At 43.3% G+C, this 25,217-nt stretch overlaps 1 protein-coding gene across 4 annotated transcripts in view; it reads left to right on the top strand.

Moving 5' to 3' along the window:
* Window positions 1–25,217, top strand: part of TTLL5 (tubulin tyrosine ligase like 5) — a 602,590-nt gene that overhangs the window by 355,475 nt on the left and 221,898 nt on the right. For all 4 annotated transcript variants that reach the window (XM_033951293.1, XM_033951292.1, XM_033951290.1 and 1 more), the window contains 2 exons: window positions 1,072–1,217; window positions 13,210–13,513. In XM_033951293.1, coding sequence (XP_033807184.1) covers window positions 1,072–1,217; window positions 13,210–13,513 — 450 coding nt within the window. The remainder of the gene's footprint in view (window positions 1–1,071; window positions 1,218–13,209; window positions 13,514–25,217) is intronic.

Below are 25,217 nucleotides of genomic sequence, written 5' to 3'. Positions count from 1 at the left end.
CTTCTAAACGCCGAAACTGGGATCCTTGTGGGGACCTTTTTGTTTTACATAAAGACTTCATTATTGGTTGAAAAGACATCCCCCTTGCCTTTTCTTATTCTGTTTGTATCTTGAGGCGAGGGGCTCTTCTGCCTATCTGCCAATGATTGATATAATTTTTCCCATAATAAGATACTTGATAAAGGGGGGGGGAGGTTTATTCTCTTTATCACAAAATATAAATAAATTATCATAATATTTGTTATATTGTATGCAACTATCAAAATAAGAGGAGGGAAAGGGATTATAATTGAATAATAGTTGATATAATTATTAAATATTATATGATGTCTAAAATTATAGTAAGGACTATATAATGATATGTTGTATTTACAGTAAGTTATGGAAATATCAAGTGTATACTTAATGCAATTGTATGAATTTTTATGATACACTTGTTATATGAAAAATGAAAAAAAAAAAACCAGGCCCACATAGAATTATCCCAATAGAAAGCAATTACCGTCTAAATTTATGTGACTGTTCTGCAAAAGAAAGCAGATGCCGTCTTTCCTTTATAGATTAATAGCGTAACAAGTAAAATAAGGATGCAAATGCTTTGCCTAATTTGCTGAATTCATGCATAAATTATAAACTGTGCCCTATCCAAATTCATTTCCCTAGAGAATGCTATAAGTTAAAATAGCGCTTAAGCAGAAATTTGTTGCTTACATACAAGCGTATATGATGATATTCTTTTTGCAACTTGAGTGGGTATGTCAGGTCATCAAGTTTGCTATCATTAATTGCATTACATTAGTGACTTACAGTCTGCCTTTGCCTTGCAGTTCTAGGCGGATTACAAAAGAGGGCTGCTGGACATTAGCAGGGGAGATATTAGAGGCTTGACAAATGTTTTAAATAGCAATGTTTTTAGTAACTCAAATGGTTTAGGGTTGAGGCACGGTGATAAGACTTTTTCCAATTGCTACAGGAACTTTCCAAACTAAAGGTCATACTTTATATCAGTATTAATGTTTGCAATGTCAGGCTGTGGCATCCAGTATAATGGTCCTTGTGCTGTTTCCTTAGGTCATTGTTGAATGGCACAGAAATGCCCTTATCCACTCTGTCCAAATTTCATGCAATGCTTTATGAACGGAAACTCCTGTCTTTGGAGATGCGAAAGCGCAGACGACGACTAGGCAGACTGAAGTTAGCATTGGCAAGACGAACAGGTAAATGTACAAGTGTATGTGTGGAGGTGATACGAGAACAAAAAAAGAAAAGGTATTGAGATAGACTTAGTTTTGTGCAAGTTTATTCCTGTGGCACCATTCCTCCTGTCTTTTAGGTGTTTCCAGTGGTGCTATGAAATGGAATGAGGGGGGTTGGCCTTGTTTCCAATGGGGCAGGGGCTTGTAGGCATTGACACTTGTATGGATCACAGTAGTAGCAGATGGAGACATGTTATGGCTTTTTGGCAGTCGATTTGGGATCAAATAAATAGTTTGTTAGAAAATCATGTGGCATTGTCGTATGACACAGTTTTATTTGGCATGTCTATGAGAGCTAAATGCCAAATATCTTCCAATAATAACAAACTTTTAATGATTTTAACAGGAGTTGCCATTCAACAAATCACGTATATATGGAAGGATTGGAAAAGATTGAATTATAGTTTTTGGTGGAATTCGGTGTGTCACTTGTATAAAATGGAAAGAGCGTTAGCTATTCAAAAAGGATCTCTTAATAAATTTAAGGATGTGTGGGGGTCATTAATAAAGTATTGTAATGAATAATTATCATTTTTCCCTGTATAGCATAAATGATTTTTAGGGGTGGGGGGTGGGTTGTGATTTTCATCATTTGATATAAAGACATAGATAGATTATACTGTATAATAACATAATAATAACCCCTATCCTAAAAAATAGTTTCCAACTACAGACCAATTGCTTCCATACCACTCTTTGTAAAGATCATGGAGGGGCTGGTACACTCCCAATTAATGGAATATCTAGACCAGTTCTCACTCCTTCATGAGACTCAATCCGGCTTTAGACCGCTTTTCAGCACAGAAACGGTAATTGCGGCCATCCTAGATTACTTGCACCTACTTTTAAGCAAAGGCCTCAGTGCCCTGATCATGCAATTCGACATGAGCTCTGCCTTTGACCTTGTAGACCATGCAAATTTGCTACAGTGTCTAGACGCTATTGGCATTAGAGGCGAAGTGCTAAACTGGTTTCATGGTTTCCTTTCATCCCGAACCTATCAGGTTCGCTTCAACAATGATCTCTCCAACACCTGGAGCAACCCATCCGGCGTTCTGCAAGGGTCCCCACTATCCCCTCTGCTTTTCAATATCTACATGACCTCACTGAGCGTTCAATTAACCCAGCTGGGGATAAAATTATTCAGTTACGCTGATGACTTCACAATTATTATCTCATTTGCCAACTCCATCTCGGAAACAATTCCAAAAGCATCAGAAGCCATAAACTTGATGGAACATTGGATGACAGACTTCAAACTCAAGCTCAATACTGAGAAGACAAAATTCTTTATCGCTTCACCGCGCCCTCTTGACACCAAAACCCCACTAGACATCAACAAACATAACTACCCCATACAGCCCACCATTAAAATACTGGGTGTAACTCTGGATCAATGCCTCACCATGAAAGATCAGGTGGACTCCCTAATCAAAAAGAGTTTTTTTCACCCTCTGGAAACTTAAATCCATTAAAGCATACTTTGATAACTCTGTCTTCAGAATCTTGGTACAATCCCTCGTATTAAGTCAACTCGACTACTGTAACATCATCTACTTAGCAATCCCCCAAAATAATATGCGACGATTACAACTAATGCAAAACACTGCGGTCAGACTAATCTTCGGTCTAAAGAAATTCGATCACGTGACGCCATACTTCAAACAACTACACTGGTTGCCGATGGAAGCTCGTGTAAAGTTTAAATTCACTTGCCTCTGTTTTAAAGTTTTCTACGGTCTAACCCCTAAATACATCACTGACCTATTCTCTTTCTCAGCCAACAAACACAAGAGAAGTTTCCACTCGCACTTCGTTTCTCCCCCGGTTAGAGGATGCAAACTAAAAAAACACCATGAGCATCTTCTCTCACATCAGGCTGCTCTATGGGGTAAAGACCTAGAACAACTCCTATTGCCCACCACTTATGAGGTATTCAGGAAACGCCTCAAAACCCACCTATTCCTGAAATACCTAGACAGTTGACCCACTTCCCTCTTTCCCCTCCTTTGCCCTTTCTCCCCACTGTTCCCCACATCCCTTAAGTTAATTCAACTTGTACGTCAACTCAACTTGTACTCCACTAATCTTTTGTAAACCGCATAGAACTTAACGGTATTGCGGTATATAAACTGTTATTATTATTATTATTATTTTATTATATAGTTTATTTGGTATTAGCATGGGGGGTGGGAGGGGGATAACTCTTATTATTGAAAATGTGGAATTTCAAGTGATGTTTTGGTGTTTTATGATGTTATTTTCTTAACACTTGATGTAAAATATAAAATGAATAAAGAATTATAAAAAAAAAAAGAGATGCAGAAAATTGCTGCCTTATCTCAATACTCCAAATATCTCTAAGACCATTTTTTGGTTTTTTATTCACATATCCAGATAATAATTTATACCACAAAGCGGCTTGATGTCCCAGGAAATCCGCTTGAAAACAAAGGAACTCCAGACTATATTGATTATACAGATTTTTCCATTCAGGGAACCCTACCTGAATAGCCTGCTTCAGCTGCAACCATTTAAAATTTTATGATTTATTAAGACCAAATCTATGTTGCAGCTGTGAAAATTCAAGCAGTTTACCATCTGAAATAACGTCATTTAGAGTTCGAATTAGAGAGCTGCACGGGAACGGGGATGACGGGAATCCCGCGGGACCCACGGGGATCCCGCGGGTTCCCCCTTTGGGTCACGGGGATCCCGTGGGGACGCCCCCTAGGGTCGCGGGGATCCCGTGGGGACGCCTCCAAGGGTCGCGGGGTTCCTGCGGGGTTGGATCGCAGCGGGGTTGGTCGAGCCGCGAGGGTAGTCTCCTTCTCCTTACCTGCCCTGTCGCAGCACACATCCGAACGGAAATCTTCCCGATGTCAGCGCTGACGTCGGAGGGAGGGCTTAAGCAAAGCCCTCCCTTCCTCCGACGTCAGCGCTGACATCAGGAAGACTTCCGGTCGGCTGTGTGCGGCAGGGCAGGTAGGAAGAAGGCAATGGCGTACGAAAGAGGGGGGAGGGGGCGGTCCGCCCCGGAGAATGTGCACAGCCGGTCAGGTCCCCCGATCGACCGACAACAGGCCCGGCCGACAAATCTCCCTGCCCTGTAGCCGCGAATCTAAATTACCTCTTACAGCAGCTTCACTACTCCAGCTGCTGTAAGAAGGTAATTTAGATTCGCGGCTACAGGACAGGGAGATTTGTCCGACCGGGCCTGTTCTGTTGTCGGTCGGGTGCAAAAGCGCCACAAAGGTGGAGGCAGGGAGGGAGGAAAGGTGGAGTGGAGAAGAAAAGACGCTTAAGGGGGGAGAAGGCCGCTGAAAGTACTGGGGAAGACAAAGGGGTGGAAAAGAACGCTGAAAGGACATGGGGAAGACAGAGGGGGGAGAAGGCCGCTGAAAGGACATGGGGAAGACAGAGGGGGGAGAAGGCCGCTGAAAGGACATGGGGAAGGCAGAGAGGGGAGAAGGATGCTGCCTGACAGGACATGGGAAAGATGGTGGGGGAGAAGGACACTGAAAGGAAATGGGGTAGAGGGAATGGGAAGAAGACGCTGGCAGGGAAGAAGACAGAGGTGCCAGACTATGGGGGGAGCGGAGGGAAAAAGATGGGTGCCAGACCAATTTGGGAGGGGGGAGAAAGGGAGAGGCACAGTAACAGAGCAAATGAAAGACACAGAGAGAAGAGAGGCAGTGGATGGAAGGAATTGAATGAGAACATGAAGAAAGCAGAAACCAGGCAATAAAGGTAGGAAAAAAATTATTATTATTTTTTTTTTTTGCTTAAGGATAAAGTAGTATATTAGTTGTGTTGATAAAAATTTATAAACATTAGAGGCTCTGGTAGAAACCCGTTTACAAAGTATGTATTCTTCCCAATTAATATTTCCAAATTAATAAAGTCTTTTTGCTTATTTTTAAATGGGTTTCTACCAGAGCCTTTAATTCAGTAGCATAATTAAATGAAATAACTATTTCTGTAGTTTATAGGGACAGGCGGGGACGTAGGGGATTCCTCGCGGGGACGGGTGGGGACGGAGGGGATTCCTCGCGGGGACGGGTGGGGACGGAGGGATTCCTCGCGGGGACGGGTGGGAGTCCTCACGGGGACGGGTGGGGACGGGTGGGACTTTGGCGGGGACGGGTGGGATTTCTGTCCCCGCGCAACTCTCTAGTTCGAATGCCTGCAATGATCCAGGATTTCCATAAGATTTTAGATCCGCCAATTTGAATCTTGGAATTAATCCATAAAGATTGATTTGTAGATTTACTTATTGGAATAGGTGTTAAATTACTAATATATCTCAATGTTTTCCATGTATCTGATAAAATTCTATTCTCCTTATATTTTCTAGGTATTCTAATACTGGGCACATAAACCAAATTTAAGGGAAACAAGAGACGCTATTCTAAATAGAGCCAATCCGGTGCATTCTCAAAGAGTTCTGAGAGGATCCAATACATACCTTGACGTAAAATATAGGCTTGATGATACCTATAAAAATTTTGAAAATTTACCCCACTCTCCTCAATTGGTTTTTGAAGAGATACTAAAGCAATTCTATGCATTTTACCTTGCCAAAGAAATTTCATAAGGATACCGTTAAGTTTTTTTATAAAAGGACCCATGAAAAAAGATTGGTATCATACTCATTTGATAACAAACCACAAGTAATATCATCATTTTAATGGTTTGAACTCTCCCCCACCAAGAAATATATAATGGATTCCATTGCTCACACAACTCTGTAACTCTTTTTAATAAAAGTTTTTCATTCTCTTTAACTGTATCATCTAAATTATTTTTAATCATAATACCTAAGTACTTTAAGCCATCTTCTTTCCATACAAATTGAAAAGAATCAAATAATCCTTTAGAACAATACACATTTAAAGGAAGAATTTCAGACTTACTCCAATTTATTTTGTAACCTGAAAATTTTCCAAATGTATCAATCAATTCTAGCAAACATGGAATAGTAGATTCTGGATTTCTCAAATAGAGCAGAATTTCATCTCCATATGCTGAAACTTTATATTCCCGATCAGAATGAGGAATACCTGTATCCCCTTGGCTTGATGAATGGCTAATAACAAGGGTTCTAATACAACATCAAACAACAAAGGAGATAAAGGACAGCCTTGTCTAACTCCCATAAGAACATAAGAATTGCCAATGCTGAATCAGACCAGTGGTCCATCATGCCCAGCAGTCCGCTCACGCGGCGGCCCTCTAGTCTAAGACCAGCACCCTAACTGAGACTAGCCCTACCAGCGCACGTTCTTGTTCAACAGAAACTTGTCTAACTTTGTCTTGAATCCTTGGAGGGTGTTTTCCCCTATAACAGCCTCTGGAAGGGCGTTCCAGCTTTTTACCACTCTCTGGGTGAAGAAGAACTTCCTTACGTTTGTACGGAATCTATCCCCTTTCAACTTGGAGAGGATGAACAACCTGTCCTTATCTACTAAGTCTATCCCCTTCAATACCTTGAATGTTTCGATCATGTCCCCTCTCAATCTCCTCTGTTCGAGAGAGAAGAGCCCCAGTTTCTCTAATCTGTCGCTGTACGGCAGCTCCTCCAGCCCCTTAACCATCTTAGTCGCTCTTCTCTGGATCCTTTCGAGTAGTACCGTGTCCTTCTTCAGGTACGGCGACCAGTGCTGGACGCAGTACTCCAGGTGAGGGCATACCATGGCCCGGTACAGCGGCATGATAACCTTCTCAGATCTGTTCGTGATCCCCTTCTTTATCATTCCTAGCATTCTGTTTGCCCTTTTTGCTGCCGCCGCACATTGTGTGGATGGCTTCATCGACTTGTCGATCAGAACTCCCAAGTCCCTTTCCTGGGAGGTCTCTCCAAGTACCGCCCCGGACATCCTGTATTCATGCATGAGATTTTTGTTATCGACATGCATCACTTTACACTTATCTACGTTGAACCTCATCTGCCATGTCGATGCCCATTCCTCGAGCTTGATTACGTCACGTTGCAGATCTTCGCAGTCCCCCTGCATCTTTACTACTCTGAATAACTTCGTATCATCCGCAAATTTAATCACCTCGCTCGTCATACCTATGTCCAGATCATTTATAAAGATGTTAAAGAGCACGGGTCCAAGCACCGAGCCCTGCAGCACCCCACTGGTGACGCTCTTCCAGTCCGAGTATTGTCCATTTACCCCCACTCTCTGTTTTCTATGCTCCAGCCAGTTTTTAATCCATGTGAGTATTTCACCCTCAATTCCATGGCTTGCAATTTTCCGAAGTAGTCGTTCATGCGGAACCTTGTCGAACGCCTTCTGAAAATCCAGATATACAATGTCGACTAGATCGCCCTTGTCTATCTGTCTGTTTACTCCTTCAAAGAAGTGCAGCTAGTTCGTCAAACACGATCTGCCTTTGCTAAAACAGTGCTGACTGGTCCTCATCAGCCCGTTTCCATCAAGGTGATCAATGATGCTGTCCTTTATCAGTGACTCTACCATCTTTCCCGGTACAGAGGTCAGACTCACCGGTCTATAGTTCCCCGGATCTCCCCTCGAACTTTTCTTGAAGATCGGTGTAACATTCGCTACCTTCCAGTCTTCCGGAATCTTTCCCGATTTGATCGACAGATTGGCTATTAGTTGAAGCAGTTCAGCTATGGTCCCTTTCAGTTCCTTGATGACCCTCGGATGGATGCCATCCGGTCCCGGGGATTTATCGCTCTTAAGCCTATCAATCTGCCTACATACCTCCTCTAGACTGACCGTCAATCCTGTCAGCTTTCCGCCTTAGTTTCCAGCATATAGCCTGATGGGTTCCGGTATGCTGTGTACATCTTCTTCGGTAAATACAGATGCAAAAAATGTGTTCAGTTTGTCAGCGATTGCTTTGTCCTCCTTTAGTGCTCCCTTTATTCCATGGTCATCCAAAGGTCCCACCACTTCCTTTGCGGGTCGTTTCCCCATAATATATCGAAAGAACGGCTTGAAGTTCTTCGCCTCCTTGGTTATTTTTTCCTCGTAGTCTCTTTTGGCCCCTTTTACCGCCTTATGGCACCTGCGTTGATGTTATTTGTGCTTGTTCCAGTTTTCATCCGTTTTTGACCTTTTCCATTCCTTAAATGAAGTTTTCTTGTCTCTGATCGCTTCCTTCACCTCTACAGTGAGCCACGCAAGTTCTTTGTTCTTTTTCCTCTTGGATCCCTTGTTGATACGCGGTATATATATATTTTGCACCTCGGTGACTGTGTCCTTAAAAAGGGACCAAACTTGCTCTAGCGTTTTTACAGTGCTTATCCTCTTCTTAATCTTCTTCCCTACTATGAGTCTCATCCCTTCGTAATTTCCTTTTTGGAAGTTAAGTGCCGTGGCTGTCGTTTTGGACCGATGTTTCTCCCCTGCATCCAGATAAAAGCGGATCATATTGTGATCACTGCTTCCCAGCGTCCCTTCTACTTCTACATCTTGTGCTGATCCTCGCAGGCCATTTAGAATTAAGTCCAGAATTGCATTTCCTCTAGTATTTTCCTTGACAAGTTGTTCCAGGAAGCAATTGCCTACAGCATCCAAGAACTTGGTCTCTCTAATGCAGCTGGAGATACCTAGGTTCCAGTCTATTCCCGGATAGTTGAAGTCACTCATGATAACTGTGTTTTGCTCCCTTGCAGTTACGTTTAATCTCGTCTGTCATTTCTCCATCAATTTCTTTGGACTGCCCTCGGGGTCGGTAGTAGATGCCGATCTTCGTTTCCAGGCCATTTGTTCCTGGAATTTTGACCCATAGAGACTCTAACTTATCCGTCAGTTGTGGCGTGTTCTCTCCAGCAGATTCAATTTCCTCTTTGACATATATGGCAACGCCCCCACCTTTTTGAGCCACTCTGTCTCTGCGGTATAGTTTGTATCCCAGTAGCACAGTGTCCCAGACGTTTTCCTCAGTCCATCATGTTTCCGTGATGCCTATGATGTCAACGTTATCTTTTTGTGCTATGGCTTCTAATTTACCCATCTTATTTGTAAGGCTCCTTGCGTTTGTGTACATACACTTGAGTTTGCAGCATTTTCCTTTCTTGCATTTCCTTCCCTCTTGTGTCTTTTTCGATCTCTCGTGCCTGTAATCCGGTGAGTCTTTCCCTCTATCTTCTTGCACGGTATCCTCTGGGTATACCGGTTCCCGAACCATCGACTCTCTCTCTCTGTCGATTGTCGGCTTTCCCCTTCTTCCTAGTTTAAAAACTTGTCCACTTCTTTCTTGATGTTGCTTGCAAGTAGCCTCGTTCCGTCTCTGCTGAGGTGGAGTCCATCCTTCCTGTAGAGCTTGCTCTTCCCCCAGAACGTTGTCCAATTGCGCACGAAGTGGAATCCGTCTTCCTCACACCAGCGCCGCATCCACGCGTTGACTGCTTGCAGCTCCATCTGCCTCTTCTCATCTGCCCTGGGTACCGGCAGGATCTCTGAGAATGCTATCCTCTGCGTTCTGGTCTTCAGCTTCCTTCCTAGCATCCGGAACTGGTCCTTCAGTACTTCTCTGTTGTAGTTCCTATTGCTCACGTTGTTCATCCCCACATGGATCACCACCGCCGTATCTTCTTCTTCCACACTGTTGAGGATCCTGTCGATGCAGCTCACTATGTCTTCTACCTTGGCTTCCGGTAGGCAGGTCACCAGCCGATCAAGTCTTCCTCCCGCTATGTGGCTGTCAACTTGTCTGATGATGGAGTCGCCCACGACGATTGCTGTCCTCTCTATCTTCTCCTGATTCTCCAGCCTCAGGTCCGTGTCCCTAGTGTATGTCCATCTCTCCTGCCGCAGGTCCGTATCCTTCATTCTCGCTACTGTATCACCCATTTCTTCCTGGTGGTTGTCTGTCAGGTGGTCCACACTCTCTGTAGGTGTCTTTTGGCAGTTCCACTGTTGCTGGTGATTTTCCACGGCCTCCCTGTATGCCTCCTCTATGAACTTCTCCAGCTCTCGGACTTCTTCTTTGATGGTGTCTTCTGTCTTGTTCTCTGCATCTCTGTCTCTTTCCTCTCCTGCTTGAAGTGCATCCAATTCCAATATTCTGCCCTCCAGGAGTCTGACTTGTGTCTTCAGGCTCTCCAGTTCTCCGCATCGGGCGCATACGTAAGACAGCCTCCCAGAGGGGAGGTAGTCATACATATGGCACACGATGCAGAAAACTGGGTAGCTCAACATCCTGCTTCCGTCTGCTGCTTCCATTGCTGTCTGCTTGCCGGTCTGCTGCGGATGACTTCTGGGTCTGCTGTGGTTGCGCCTGTTCTTATCTGCTTTTTTTCCCCTTTTGTTCTCTCTGCCTCTGCCTCTCTCTGTAGCTGCTTTTCTCCTGCTCAGATCAACTCTGCTCTGTTGGCCCCTCCCCTTTTAAGGCGGAGCTTCGGTGGTGGACGTCGGGGGGAGTGGAGCTAACTCTCACCGATTCCCCTCTTGGTCTCCTGCCTCTGCTTCTCTCTCCTGCTGTTTTATCTGCTTTTTCCCCTTTGGCTTCTCTCTCCCTCTGCCTCTCTCTGTAGCTGCTTTTCTCCTGCTCTCTCCTGCTCAGATCAGCTCTGCTCCGTTGGCCCCTCCCCTTTTAAGGCGGAGCTTCGGTGGTGGACGTTGGGGGGGTGGAGCTAACTCTCACCGATTCCCCTCTTGGTCTCTTGCCTCTGCTTCTCTCTCCTGCTGTTTTATCTGCTTTTTCCCCTTTGGCTTCTCTCTCCCTCTGCCTCTCTCTGTAGCTGCTTTTCTCCTGCTCTCCTGCTCAGATCCCCTCTGCAAATTAAATTTCTCAGACAAATTATTATTAATATTCAATCTTGCAGAAGAGGAGCTATACAATGATTTAACCATTTGTATAAATCCAGGACCTATACCAAACCAATCTAATGCTTGATACATAAAATTCCATTAAATTCTATCAACAGCTTTCTCTGCATCCAAAGATACAGAAAAAGCCGGATCATTCATATTTTTGGTTAAATTTAGCATATGGAACGCTAATCTAGAGTTATTAGATTATTAGTTCATGACTGTTAAATGTCATATTAATATATATGACAAAATTTTCAATAAATCAAAATACTACAAAAAACAAATTTCTGAAATTCATTAAAGACTACTGACCCACTTTAAATTAACCCCATTAGACCATCTATTTTTAATATAAACTAAAGAAGCTTCATCTTAAACCTCTATGACTGAGTAATAAATTCCATATACTTAAACTGTTTCACAAAAAATAAAAACCATTTCCCACAATGTAAGGGATATGATAAAAATTCATACTTCCAATAACAATTATATAACATCTCTCAATAAAATATCATAAATATCACACAACACACTCCATTAAAGAAAATATCTTGTAAATCCATCCAGTTTTTCCCTTTTCCAGCTAAAACTTCTTTGATTCATATCAATATTAAAGATTCCACTTCACATTCTTCTTACTATTGTTAAAACCTCATCCATTAAGTAGACATTGGCTCTGTTTGTGTTAAAAAATCCTTTAGTTTTGCAGGATCTTGAAAGTAGAAAGATTTATTCCCATTAGACATTCTCATTGTCGATGAATAGTATAAGCCATATGTCAGTCCCTTATCCTTCAACTGCTGCCTCAACAGAAGGAACTGCTTCCTTGTATCTGCAGTTACTTTTGCAAAGTCAGGAACCAGCAACAATTTAGAGCCGTTATAGTATACGTTTTTATTGGCTTTTGCCACTTTTAGGATTTCCATAGCTTGCTGAAAGCGTAAAACCTTGAAAATCAAGGGCCTTGGACCAACCTGGTTTGCTGAACGTTTTGAGGGGATTCTGTGTGCCCGTTCTATTTCTAACGACCACTTTGAATTTAACTTAGCAGCTTGGGCAGTAAATTCTCCAGAAATTGTACAGCATCTCCCCCTTCCAAATTTTCAGCCATACCAAGAATTCTTATATTTTTTCCTTTTTCCTCGGTTCTCCATATCAATCAGTTGATTTTTAAGCATTTCCACAGACTGTCTTTCTGCTTCATATTTTTTCGTCGTAACTTCCACCTGCTCGACTCTATCTTCAATCCGCAACATTCTCTGATCCACAATCTGCATCTGTTGCTTTAGGCTTACTACTTCCTCCTTTACATCCATGATAATGGCTTATGTTCTTATGACATTTTGAAGACTTTCTCTTTTGAAAATGAGCACCATTGCTTCCAGTGGCACCAATGTGTGTGGGGAAAATGGCACTGTAGTTGCTTCCATTGAAACCATGGCATGGGCAGATGAATCCTGGCATTGTTTCTAGTGGTACTGGATTTTAGGAATTGATAGGCACTGATTCTGCTTGTCCTGCTAAAGAGCTGATTTAAAATCACTATGATAGCTAACAATTATATTTCATAAAAATGAAACATGTAATTCTGTGATTGGTATAGTCGTGGCTCAGTGACAGTTGTCTAGATTCAGTTCCTGATCATGATGTTTATTACTTTGTGGTTTACCAGAGTTGGAAATGTTCTAGAGGGAGGGAATCCAGCATCTAGCAACCAGATTCATGTATGAGTACCAGGTTATAGAAGCATTTACTTCAATATATGTCTAGAACAGGGGTGTCAAAGTCCCTCCTCGAGGGCCACAAGCCAGTCAGGGTTTCAGGATTTCCCCAATAAATATGCATGAGATATATTTGCATGCACTGCTTACATTGTATGCTAATAGATAACATGCACATTTATTGGGGAAATCCTGTAAACCTGACTGGATTTCGGCCCTCGAGGAGGGACTGTGAAATGCCTGGTCTAGAAGAAATAGGGGAAAAGGATTAGAAACTGGGGATCCCCTGAGCAGTTCATTGAAGCTTCATAGTATGGTAAGACCAGCTTAGACAGGTTCTATTACAGCTGAAAAATACTGCAGGGCTAAATACTTTGCAAGTGAAGAACACTCCACTTTGTTTTTTTGTAATGATATTTTCACTTCATCTTACAGACTCCTCCAAAGGGGCAGCTGGTCATCTGGGAAGTGGGTCTGAGCGGGAAGAGGAGGAAGCAGAAGACGTACTAGAGAATGAAGAGGAAGAAATCCATGAATCTCACTGCACTTCTGCCCTGGACCTCGTACAAGTGAAATCTGCAAAAGATATGTCTCTGGCTGCAAGGTGCCACCAGGATGACACATCAATAAACCAAAGAATGGGCTCAGAATTGAATGATAAATACAACACAAAGGCTTCCAAGCTGCAAAAATCTCAGATGAATATACTGAAAATTCTGCAGGAAGATGGAAATTTAAGGTTAGAATCAGCCTCTGACATTAGGCAAGTTACAAGTCTCAGTCCTAGCTGTCTTTGACATTAAGTAGGTTCTAAGTTTTGGTAGTTTAAAAGCATTTGATATACCACCCTTCATTAATTGTCAGAGTGGTTTACAATAATAATCACATAAAACAAACCTGGGTCTAACCTTGGATTATAAGACTTGCTATCAGCTATCTTCAGTTTAAATATGTTATAAAGATCAGTACCAGCTGTCTTGCCATTAAGCCATTTATAAGCTTTGTGTACCAATAATTTCGATATTAGGCAATAAGCTCAATATCAGCATTCTTGAAATTAGGTGAGTGATAAGCCTAAGTAGTAGCTTTCCTAACACAGAGTAATAAAACTTGGTAGAAATTGTCTTGTTAAGTGAGTTACAAAGCTTAATGCCAGCTATCTTGACATTAGGAGTTTAAGAAGGCTCTTAAGAATATAAAATTTGTCTTGTCAGACCACAGATTTTCTCTCATAATGGCATCCTCTTGAGTATTGCTGGTTCCCAACCTTATCACCCTTCATCTTTGTCGTCTGTGGTACCAGTTGCATCACTTACCTCTTTCAACCTTCAAACATGTACCTCATTGAAGAAATTAATTACACATTTGAAACATATTACACTACATTAGTTTCTTTTCTTCCGTCAATACCTTGCGGTTCTAGGCGGATTACAAAAGGATGAGATTCTGGTCATATCCAGAAGATTACAAAGAAGTTACTGGTTGGAACATTTATAATCTAGTGATGGAGTGAGATAATTGGTTGTGTTGGGAGTTTGTCTTGACATGCAAGTACATCGCCTCCAACTGATCCTGTTCCTGCTTCACCGATCAGGATAATTGCACACAAGCGTACTTATAGCTATTCTAGGGTTGTAAAATGAAATGACAAAAATAATGATGCAAAATATTTTAATAAAATCCAAAATCTTATTTTTTATTGGTTATCAATATTAGATCATAAGAATAATCAATTAATTATCAATTGATTATCATTTGCATCATGAGAATTATTACAGAAGCCAAAAGCTGGCCTTGCTCATAATAAATTCCAACGTTTTACTAGTTACACATCCATATATATCCTAAATGACGACATTCCTTCGTTACAATCCATCTGCAATCTAATTGGTCCACATTATTTGTTTCCATATAAGGCTAGCTTCATATAGGCGTGTCACAAATAACATTCTTATACCTAAAAAGTTACATTCTCACATTAAGCTTACATATTTTATAAAAAGAAGAAATACATAAGCAGATATTGTAATATACTTACAAAACTCCTCAGCTTTTAAATCCTTTCCTGTAAATATCAGTGTCCTTTCTATACTGAGATCTCTGTCTCACTAAGACTGAACAAAGAAAAAGAAGATGGACGGAGCAGTTACCCCTTCCATCAAGATTCTACGAGTAGAAAAATGTTGCTTAAGGTCAGAGGTCAAATACCAGCTGTAACCTTATCAGGATCTCTTCAGGATTTCAGATATATGAAAATCAAAATAAAATATATTCCTAATCTATACTTGTTAACTTATATTTGTTAACTTACTACCTATAGCTACCTAAGTAAATTTCTATTGTGTAATTTTACTGACTTACTAAACTTAATTTTGAATCAACACATACCATGATACACATATGGTTTCGATCTATCTTTCCCACAGCAAAACTCAAGTCATGGCAAACTTAGGGCCCCCTGGTATGTGGATATCAGGTCAAAAGCCAACTCCTGTCTGCCTACATTTCCCTGAGGATTGGCCTAGTTCAGGCTGGTCACTCTTTAGGACAAAGAAGCCCTATAAAACTTAAGCTTTTCCATCTGGGATAAATTTGGTATGGTAGTTATCAATCACCGAATGTCTTAGCCTGCCTTGTTGTACCCTCAAGCACATGAGACATGTATCAAATCAATATGTTAACTTAAAATTCCTGTCTTTTACTTTTGTATTTTTGATTATTACATTTCAGCTTATCCAATTTTCATTTATTCATTTATAGCTACTAATCCACATTCTCACTTGATCTTGGATTAGGCCCTATCTATCAACAGGTTTTTCTAACTAGTAAATCCTGGTGCAATGTGAGAAAGTGTAATAGCTGAATTTTTTTTATATCATGTTTGCTCACCCGTACCTGTCCAGGTAAACCAAGCTGGCCCTCCTCAGAACTACTTAAGGCATAGGACAAGGTCCTTAGCCCCCCCTTGGGTCGTGGAGTGGGGTATCACACCAGGACCCACACCTGGGGCTTTAGTGGCCTTACCTTGCTCTGCTCTGAGGTTGCTTTGGGCATGACTTGTTCTCTGGATCAGCGTAAGATTGGGAGTCACTTTTTGCAAACATGTTTTTCCAATGCCAATTATACAGGACAAACTACAACACACAACCAGAAACACAAAAGGCCTATTAAAACACCCAATAGGCCTTTTACCCATGATATATTAGACATCCATGCAGTTAGCCAATCAAACCAACCCTTATCCTCTACCTTAAATTGTTCCCAATTCTGCAATGCCTTGTCTAGAGATGTGATATGTGCTTGCTGGTCAGAGAAGGAATCAGGAATATAAGTGCAACATTCTTGCCCAATGATGGCACATGTACCCCCCTGGGCTGCTAGGAGATAGTCGAGTGCCATCCTATTTTGAAGAGCTACAATGCGTGTTTGTCTGAGCTCTAGTGACAGAGATTGAGTAACTGCTGTTGTTTCATTACCCATAGTTTCAATAAGGGTGAATAATTTTTTTATAATATGGATTAATTTACCTACTCCATAACTAGGTAAAAGGATCATACCAAATCTTTCCCCTTCAGAAATGAGAGGAGTATTTCTTTTTGGTCGGGTAGGAGGCAATTCAGAAAGGATTCTCACAGGGGGTAATAGGAACCTGATATAGCAGGTTCCATACCAACCCTCGTGAAGCCATCTGTATGCATATGGGCCACAAATCCACCAGCAGTCAGCATAAGAAGGTAACAAATAATTACTAACACCTGTAAGCCAGGCAAATTGTTGCCTGTCAGTAAAATAGGTAGAAACAGTAATATTTCCCAGTGAAAGAGAAATATTTGGACCATCAGAAGAAACATAATATTGACATGAACTCTTTCCAGCATACCAGGTGGTTTTATCTGTCCTTTTAGAATGGTAACAAAGACATCCTCGCATGGGTCTAACTAAAACTGGGGCTGGTGATTTATTTGGGTCAAAACTAAAAGCATAACGAGTAAATGTTTGAAGAAGAGAATATTGAACCATAGAGAAACAATTTCCTTCATGACTAAACTGTGGTGCAACTAAGCCATTACGTGGCATAAGGTAAAGAGAATAATAACAAAGATCAGAAACATTCCATGCAATAGGTCGAAAAGGTAACCCACTAGAGTGTTGTGGAAGCTGGGCACAAACCCAGCAATTGCTTACATTAGCATACCTAGCTACACGAAATTTCATTTGTTCATAGGAATTTCCCTGAATAGGTAAGAAAAGATTCCATTCTGCAAAAGTGTGGGGGGAAAAAGCAAAGAATAGTAATGGAGAACACCAAATAAGTAACATGGCTAAAATTAATACCTAATTAGTATAACAAAAAAATAAACAGTATTGAAAATATGCAAATATAATAATAGCGATGAGATGAACTACTAATAGTGTCTCTAGTCCTTGATTTCCTTGCAGGAACAATAAATACGCTCAGGTAATCAGGTATTAGCAATGGGTGCTGGTTTAATGTCTTTCACGTGTACTAACGGTGTATACCCTTTTAATTTCACTGCATAAGGGAACACCACTTCCACTTGAAAAGGTCCATAAAAGTATGGCTGAGTCCATATATTTCTTGTATGTAACCTCTTATACACCCACTGATCCTGGTGGAACCTGTAAACTGGAAGTGCTTGATCCACACTACTTGGAGTTCGTCGCGATTGAATCTCTGCTATAGCTGTCTGTAATGCTACAACATAATCAGAAAATAAAGTATCATCAGTACAATTTCCAGGTTTCACAAAAGCAAGGGGCATCCTTCTTCCAGTGGCAATTTGGAAAGGAGTCAAAGCAAATTTAGGCATATGCCTATTGCGCACTACATAGAGTGCTGCTGGCAAATATTTTAGCTAGTCTTTAGACTCCAATGGCATAATTTTACGCAACGCAGTTCTTATTAAATCATTCGATTTTTCAACAAAACTATTCGATTGAGGATGGTAAACTGTTATGAATTTGTGCTTAATCAATAGTGAATTTGCCAATTCTTGTAATAATGCATTTTTAAAGTGGCTGGCATTATCTGTGGCTATCTCATAAGGAATTCCATGTCTTGGAATAATTTCATTTAAGAATACCTTTGCCACTTCTCCTGCTGTTTCTTTTTTACAGGGGTAGGCTTCAATCCAGCCCGAAAAAGGACAAACACAAAGTAAAAGATACCTCTTACCGGTACATGGTGTAATCATGTCTGTAAAATCCACATGCCACTTCTGAAAAGGTCCCTGTGGGATAGGTAGAGTGCCTGGTGCGACACAAGTACCCCTAGGATTAGTTTTTACACATACAGCACAACGTAATACAGTCTGCCTTACTATTTTTTCTAAATTAGGATGCCAGATTTGCTGTGACAATTGACTAATCGAAGTAGCTGCACTTTCATGTAAGGCATTGTGCATTTGTTGGATCATTATCACCAGAGGTACCTGTGCCATACATGGCACACCTGACGAATTATACCAGATACCTTCTATACACTGACACTGTAAATTTGTCCATTGTTGAATCTCTTCTTCTGTTACGCCATCTAGGAGCAGTCGTCTATGCTCTTCTTGTTCTTTTGTAATCTTGCTCCTAGCTCTAGTCTGCACCAGCATTATACCCAGTTGCTCTACAGCCCATTTTGCTGCTAGATCTGTCTGATTATGCATATACCGTATTTTCACGTAGATAGCGTGCACCCGTGTAAAACGCGCACACGGGTATAGCGCGTGGGAAACCGAAACATATGTAAAAAAAATTTTGTATACCGTGCACACCCGTATACCGCGCATGCTGCCCGACTCTCCTTTCGCCCGCCCCGACTCTCCTCTGGCCACCCCGACTCTCCTCTCCCCCTTGAAGTCCTGTCCCCACCCTGAAAGCCTGATGCCCCCCCCAACGTCCGATTCACCCCCCCCCCCCGCAGGACCACTCGCACCCCCACCCCGAAGGACCGCTCGCACACACCCGCACCCCCACCCTGAAGGACCGCTCGCACCCCCACAGCCTCCCGACCCCCCCATCATGTAGAAGCTCTTACCGGTGTCCTGCTGCTTCCTCTTGGCGGTCCCGCCCTTTCTCTGACGTCAAGCCCTCTTGCCCCGCCGACTCCCCAACTCCCCGACAATATCGGGCCAGGAGGGAGCCCAAGCCCTCCTGGCTCTGGCGAACCCCCCCCCCCCCCGCTAGTTGTTCGGGCCAGGAGGGTGCCCAAGTCCTCCTGGCCCTGGCGACCCCCCCCCCCCGCTAGTTGTTCGGGCCAGGAGGGAGCCCAAACCCTCCTGGCCACGGCAACCCCCTACCCCCACCCCGTACTACATTACGGGCAGGAGGGATCCCAGGCCCTCCTGCCCTCAACGCAAACCCCCCTCCCCCAACGACCGCCCCCCCAAGAATCTCCGACCGCCCCCCCAGCCGACCCGCGACCCCCCTGGCCGACCCCACGACACCCCCACCCCCCCTCCCCGTACCTTTGTATAGTTTGCCGGACAGACGGGAGCCAAACCCACCTGTCCGGCAGGCAGCCAACGACGGAATGAGGCCGGATTGGCCCATCCGTCCCAAAGCTCCGCCTACTGGTGGGGCCTAAGGTGCCTGGGCTAATCAGAATAGGCCCGGGAGCCTTAGGTCCCTCCTGGGGGCGGGGCCTGAGGCACATGGGCCCAACGACCATGTGCCCAAGGGTTTGGCTCCCGTCTGTCCGGCCAACTACACAAAGGTACGGGGAAGAGGGGTGTGGGGGTCGGCCAAGAGGGTCGCGGGTCGGCTGGGGGGCGGTCGGAGGTTCTTGGGGGGGGCGGTCATTTGGGGGGAGGGGGGTTTGCGTCGAGGGCAGGAGGGCCTGGGATCCCTCCTGCCTGTAATGTAGTGCGGGGTGGGGGAAGGGGGTCGCTGTGGCCAGGAGGGTTTAGGCTCCCTCCTAGCCCGAACAACTAGTGGGGGGGGTCGCCAGGGCCAGGAGGACTTGGGCTCCCTCCTGGCCCGAACAACTAGCGGGGGGGCTTGAGCTCCCTCTTGCCCCAATCGTGTCGGGGAGTCGGCGGGGCAAGAGGGCTTGACGTCAGAGAAAGGGTGGGACCGCCGGAAGAGGAAGCAGCGCAGGCGCAGGGCTCACAGAAGGGCCGTGACCGCCAAGAGGAAGCAGCAGGACACCGGTAGGAGCTTCTACATGATGGGGGGGGTCGGGAGGCTGTGGGGGTGCGAGCGGTCCTTCAGGGTGTGGGTGTGGGTGCGGGTGGGAGTGCGTGCGAGCGGTCCTTCAGGGTGGGGGTGCGGGTGCGTACGAGCGGTCCTTCGGGGGGGGGTGAATCGGACGTCGGGGGGGGACTATGTAAAAAAAATTTTGTACAACACGCTCACGCGTATAATGCGCAAGGTTATGCACGGTTTGTAAAAATCGTATATAACGCGTGCGTTATATGCGTGAAAATACGGTATTGCTCCCATGATTCATCTTTCTTATCATGGGCCTTAATTTTACATAATGCCAATGTTTTGTCTGGGTATTGCTGCAATAATCTATCCAATCTCTCTATCAAATGTAAATGTTGAACTGGATGACCTCCAGAGTCTATGAATCCTCTCTTTTTCCATGTCATTAAATGCAATTTTGCTACTCCTAAAGCATATGCAGAATCTGAATAGACAGTAACTTTCCTTCCTATATTGTCCTGTAAAACCTGGACTAATGCTGCTAATTCTGCAGTCTGAGCTGAATATTGATCTGATGGTAAACAATAAGTTTTCCACTCAGTGCTGTCAGCATCCCTATCATACGTCGTGATAGCAAATGCTGCTCTGTTTGTAGCACTGGAACCATCTATAAAACAAATATATCCCTCACCTAGGGGTTTATCATACTGCAATAACACTTGTTGCTGTGGAATCAGAACTGAACACTCGTGCTCAGTACTGTCTTGTATTCCTAAAAAAGCATAAAACACTTGTGCTGGATCTTTATCCTTCATTTTTGGTTGCACATCCACTAAACCAGTGGTAAGCAGAGCCAAATACTTCCCTATACGCTGACTAGTAAACACTACTTCTGGCAATTTTAAAATATTCAAAATATCATGGGAAGTATGTACTGTGATATGACTGTATGGCAACAAATCCATAATTTTTCCTACCAATGTTGCAGCTGCCACTACTCCTTTTTCACACTGAGAAAAACCCATTTCCACAGGTGTAAAACTTCCAGATAAATATCCATAAACATTGTCATTTTGTTGTAAAACTGCACCCCATCCAGGGTTTCCAATATGTAAATGTACTTGCACTTCCGTCCCAATCAAGGGTAAAACAAACTGTGGAGCATCTCTAATTGCTTGTTTTAACTCCTGTATAAGCACCACCAGTGCTGAATCTAATTGAATTCTATCTCTGCTCTGAACATTTCCTTTCAATTTAGCCCTCAAAGGAAGTGTCCTAGTACTTAAACACGGTATCCATTGTCTACAATAATTAAGGAGTCCTAAGAATCCTTGTAATTCCTTCACTGTCTGTGGTAAGGGTGTTTTTTTCTATTTCCTGCACTAAATCTTTAGTTAAGGCTTGTACTGACTTGCCTACACGATACCCTAAAAAGGTAACCTCTTCTGCTATTTGTAACTTCTCCTTATTAACCACATAACCATATTCACACAGAAAATTCAACAGTTCAATAGTATATTTCACATTATCTTCCAAAGTAGGCGCAGACAATAACAAATCATCTACATAAGAAATCAAATGTATTTCTGGTGGAAGCCGTTCTTTAAAAATTTACAAATCATGCATTAATATCCTTGTAAACACAGAAGGGCTCTCTGAAAGCCCCTGAGGGAGACGTGACCAACAATAGCGCTTACCATCAAAGGTAAAGGCAGTATAAGGACGTGACTTTGGATGTAGTGGAATAGTATAGAATGCATTTTTCAAATCAATGACAGTCAAATAAGATCCTAAAGGGACCTCATTCAGTATTGTTACAGGATTTGCAACTACAGGATACTCAGACTGAATTAATTTATTCAAGCCCCTCAAATCATGCACTATTCTGCATGAGTCATCTGATTTCTGTATGGGAAACAAAGGGGTATTCCAGGAAGATGAACATTCTTCTAGAATCCCTTCTTTTACTAATTCTTCAATTATAGGAATACTTCCTGCTACAGCTGCTGGCTTCAATGGATATTGTGCTATTTTCGGTCCTATACCTTCTTTTAATATTTCAATTTGTACAGAATCTACGGTTTTCACTTTCCCATATTTCTTCCATAATTCTTCTGGCACATGTTCTAATACATACTTCACTATTTCCTCTTTCTTAGAGGGTAAATTCTCCTTAAGAGGTGGTAATCCTATCCAGAATGTAGTATCTAGTGTTTGACCCAGAACACCCATATCATCTTGTATACTCAATAATATTGAGTGCACAAATGATGGAGGCTTACTTGTCTGTTCTCCTGTTCGTAACGATGTCCATAGACACGTTTCCAGGACCCCCTGCCTTTCATCCCACTGGCATGGTAATTCTGGTTCAAACACAATTGTGGCTTCCAATTTATGCAGTGCATCTCTTCCTAATAAATTCACTGGACATTCCGGCAGCAGCAGGAGGCTATTAAACTCTATGAAAGGAGCAAGCCTCAGGCAACTGGTGTTGGAACCGACAAGGGATCAGGCAATACTGGACCTGATACTTACCAATGGAGAAAGTGTCACAGAGGTCTCGGTGGGCGACACATTGGCCTCCAGTGACCACAACATGGTATGGTTCTATATCAGGAAAGGTTTCACTAAATCTACTACACTAACCAAAGTCCTCAAATTCAAGGACACAAATTTCAAAGAAATGGGAGACTTCGTTCACCAGGCGCTACAAAGCCAAGAAGAAACCGATAACGTGGAAGACATGTGGTCGACTTTGAAAGCAGCCATACACGAAGCAACAAACCGCTATGTAAAATCAGTAAGTAAACGGCGAAGGAACAATAAGCCACAGTGGTTTACTGTGGAGATCTCAGACCTGATCAAGGAGAAGAAAAAAGCATTCATCTCTTACAAACAATCAGGGAAGCAGGACTCTAGAGCAGACTACCTGGCCAAATCAAAAGCCATCAAAACAGCAGTCAGGGAGGCTAAATTCCTCATGGAGGAGTCTCTAGCAAAGAACATCCAGAAGGGAGATAAATCCTTCTTCAGGTATATCAGTGATAGAAGAAAAAAACTCAGGCGGGATTGTACGTCTTAGGGAACCAGACGGAGACTATGTGGAAAAGGATTCGGAAAAAGCCCAACTATTAAATGAATACTTCTGCTCAGTCTTCACCCGAGAAGCGCCAGGGCTCGGCCCTCAGCTACAGACAAGGGTTGGCTCAGTTGACCCGTTTAGTAACTTTGAGTTTACGCCCAGCAGTGTCTACGGTGAGCTGTCAAAGCTCAAGGTTAACAAAGCAATGGGGCCGGACAACCTGCACCCCAGGGTGCTTAGGGAGCTGAGTGATGTCTTGGCGGAGCCACTGTCCGCGCTCTTCAACCTCTCCCTTAGTACAGGCAGCGTCCCGTTGGACTGGAGGACGGCTAACGTCATTCCACTCCACAAGAAAGGCTCAAAGATGGAGACAGCAAACTACAGACCAGTGAGTCTAACATTGATAGTGAGCAAACTAATGGAAACTCTAATCAAACACCAATTAGATAAGATCCTGGATGAGGAGAATCTACGGGATCCCCGACAACATGGATTTACTAAGGGGAGATCCTGCCAATCCAACCTGATCAGCTTCTTTGACTGGGTAACGGGGAAGCTGGATATAGGGGAGTCCCTGGATATCATGTACCTGGACTTTAGCAAAGCATTCGATAGCGTACCACACCGCAGGTTACTGAGCAAGATGAGTTCTATAGGATTAGGTAACACATTGACGAAATGGGTTGGGAGCTGGCTTGGAGGTAGGCTTCAGAGGGTGGTGGTGAACGGCACCCCCTCCGAAATGACGGAGGTGATTAGTGGAGTACCACAGGGCTCAGTCTTGGGCCCAATCCTATTCAACATCTTTATAAGAGACTTGGCAAAAGGGCTTCGAGGTAAAATAACATTATTCGCCGATGACGCCAAACTGAGTAATGTAGTGGGCAAATGCACAACAGACGAAGATTCAGTGCCCGACAACATGATGCACGACCTACTCCTACTGGAGCGATGGTCTAGGACATGGCAACTCAACTTCAATGCCAAAAAATGCAAAGTTATGCACCTGGGCAGCCAGAATCCATGCAAGTCTTATACCCTTAATGGCGAGATCCTAGCAAAAACGGTAGCAGAACGAGACTTGGGGGTAATCGTCAGTGAGAACATGAAGTCTGCCAATCAAGTGGAGCAGGCTTCGTCCAAGGCAAGACAAATCATGGGCTGCATACGAAGGGGTTTCGTCAGTCGTAAGGCGGAAGTCATTATGCCATTGTATAGATCCATGGTGAGGCCCCACCTGGAATACTGTGTGCAATTCTGGAGGCCGCATTATCGCAAGGATGTGCTGAGACTGGAGTCGGTGCAAAGAATGGCCACCCGGATGGTCTTGGGACTCAAGGATCTACCATACGAAAAACGGCTTGACAAATTACAGCTATACTCGCTCGAGGAGCGCAGAGAGAGGGGGGACATGATCGAGACGTTCAAGTATCTTACGGGCCTCATCGAGGCGGAGGAAGATATCTTCTTTTTCAAGGGTCCCACGACAACAAGAGGGCATCCGTTGAAAATCAGGGGCGGGAAACTACGAGGTGACACCAGGAAATTCTTTTTCACTGATCGCTGGAATAGTCTTCCACTACAGGTGATTGAGGCCAGCAGCGTGCCTGATTTTAAGGCCAAATGGGATCGGCACATGGGATCTATTCACAGGGCAAAGGTAGGGGAGGGACATTAAGGTGAGCAGACTAGATGGGCCGTGGGCCCTTATCTGCCGTCTATTTCTATGTTTCTATGTTTCTATGACATTCAGGCACATATACCACTGGCATATGCAACAATTTTCCCTCAATTTGCAGAGATACATTTTCAAGCAAACATTTTTCATTTTCCTGCCCTTCTATCCCCATGGTAGTAATACTCTCTTTTGAAAGTACTGCTCCTATAGGGATAAAATTTAAAGTAGTCATAGTAGCTCCAGCATCCACAATAAAACCATAATTATGTCCATTTATTTTAATTTGAAGGCATGGATCCCCCCGTTTACCTTTTGGAATTTTGAAAGAAATATACTGAGATAGTCAATCCTGTCTTCCAAATCCCTCTCCTGACACAGGTTCAGGTTCCCAGAATTGTGGCTGCTGTGCTGTCCAGGGTTGCCATCCTCCGGGTCTACCTTGTCCTCGTATACCTCTAAAACTTCCTCTTGTCCCCGCATTATACCACTTACTCTAAATCTTCCTCGACTTACTACTTCATT

The sequence above is a fragment of the Geotrypetes seraphini genome, chromosome 7, assembly GCF_902459505.1.
Source record: "Geotrypetes seraphini chromosome 7, aGeoSer1.1, whole genome shotgun sequence".
Taxonomy (NCBI): Eukaryota; Metazoa; Chordata; class Amphibia; order Gymnophiona; family Dermophiidae; genus Geotrypetes; species Geotrypetes seraphini.
Note: the sequence above shows the minus strand (reverse complement) of the source record. Positions and strands in the feature narration are given on the sequence as shown.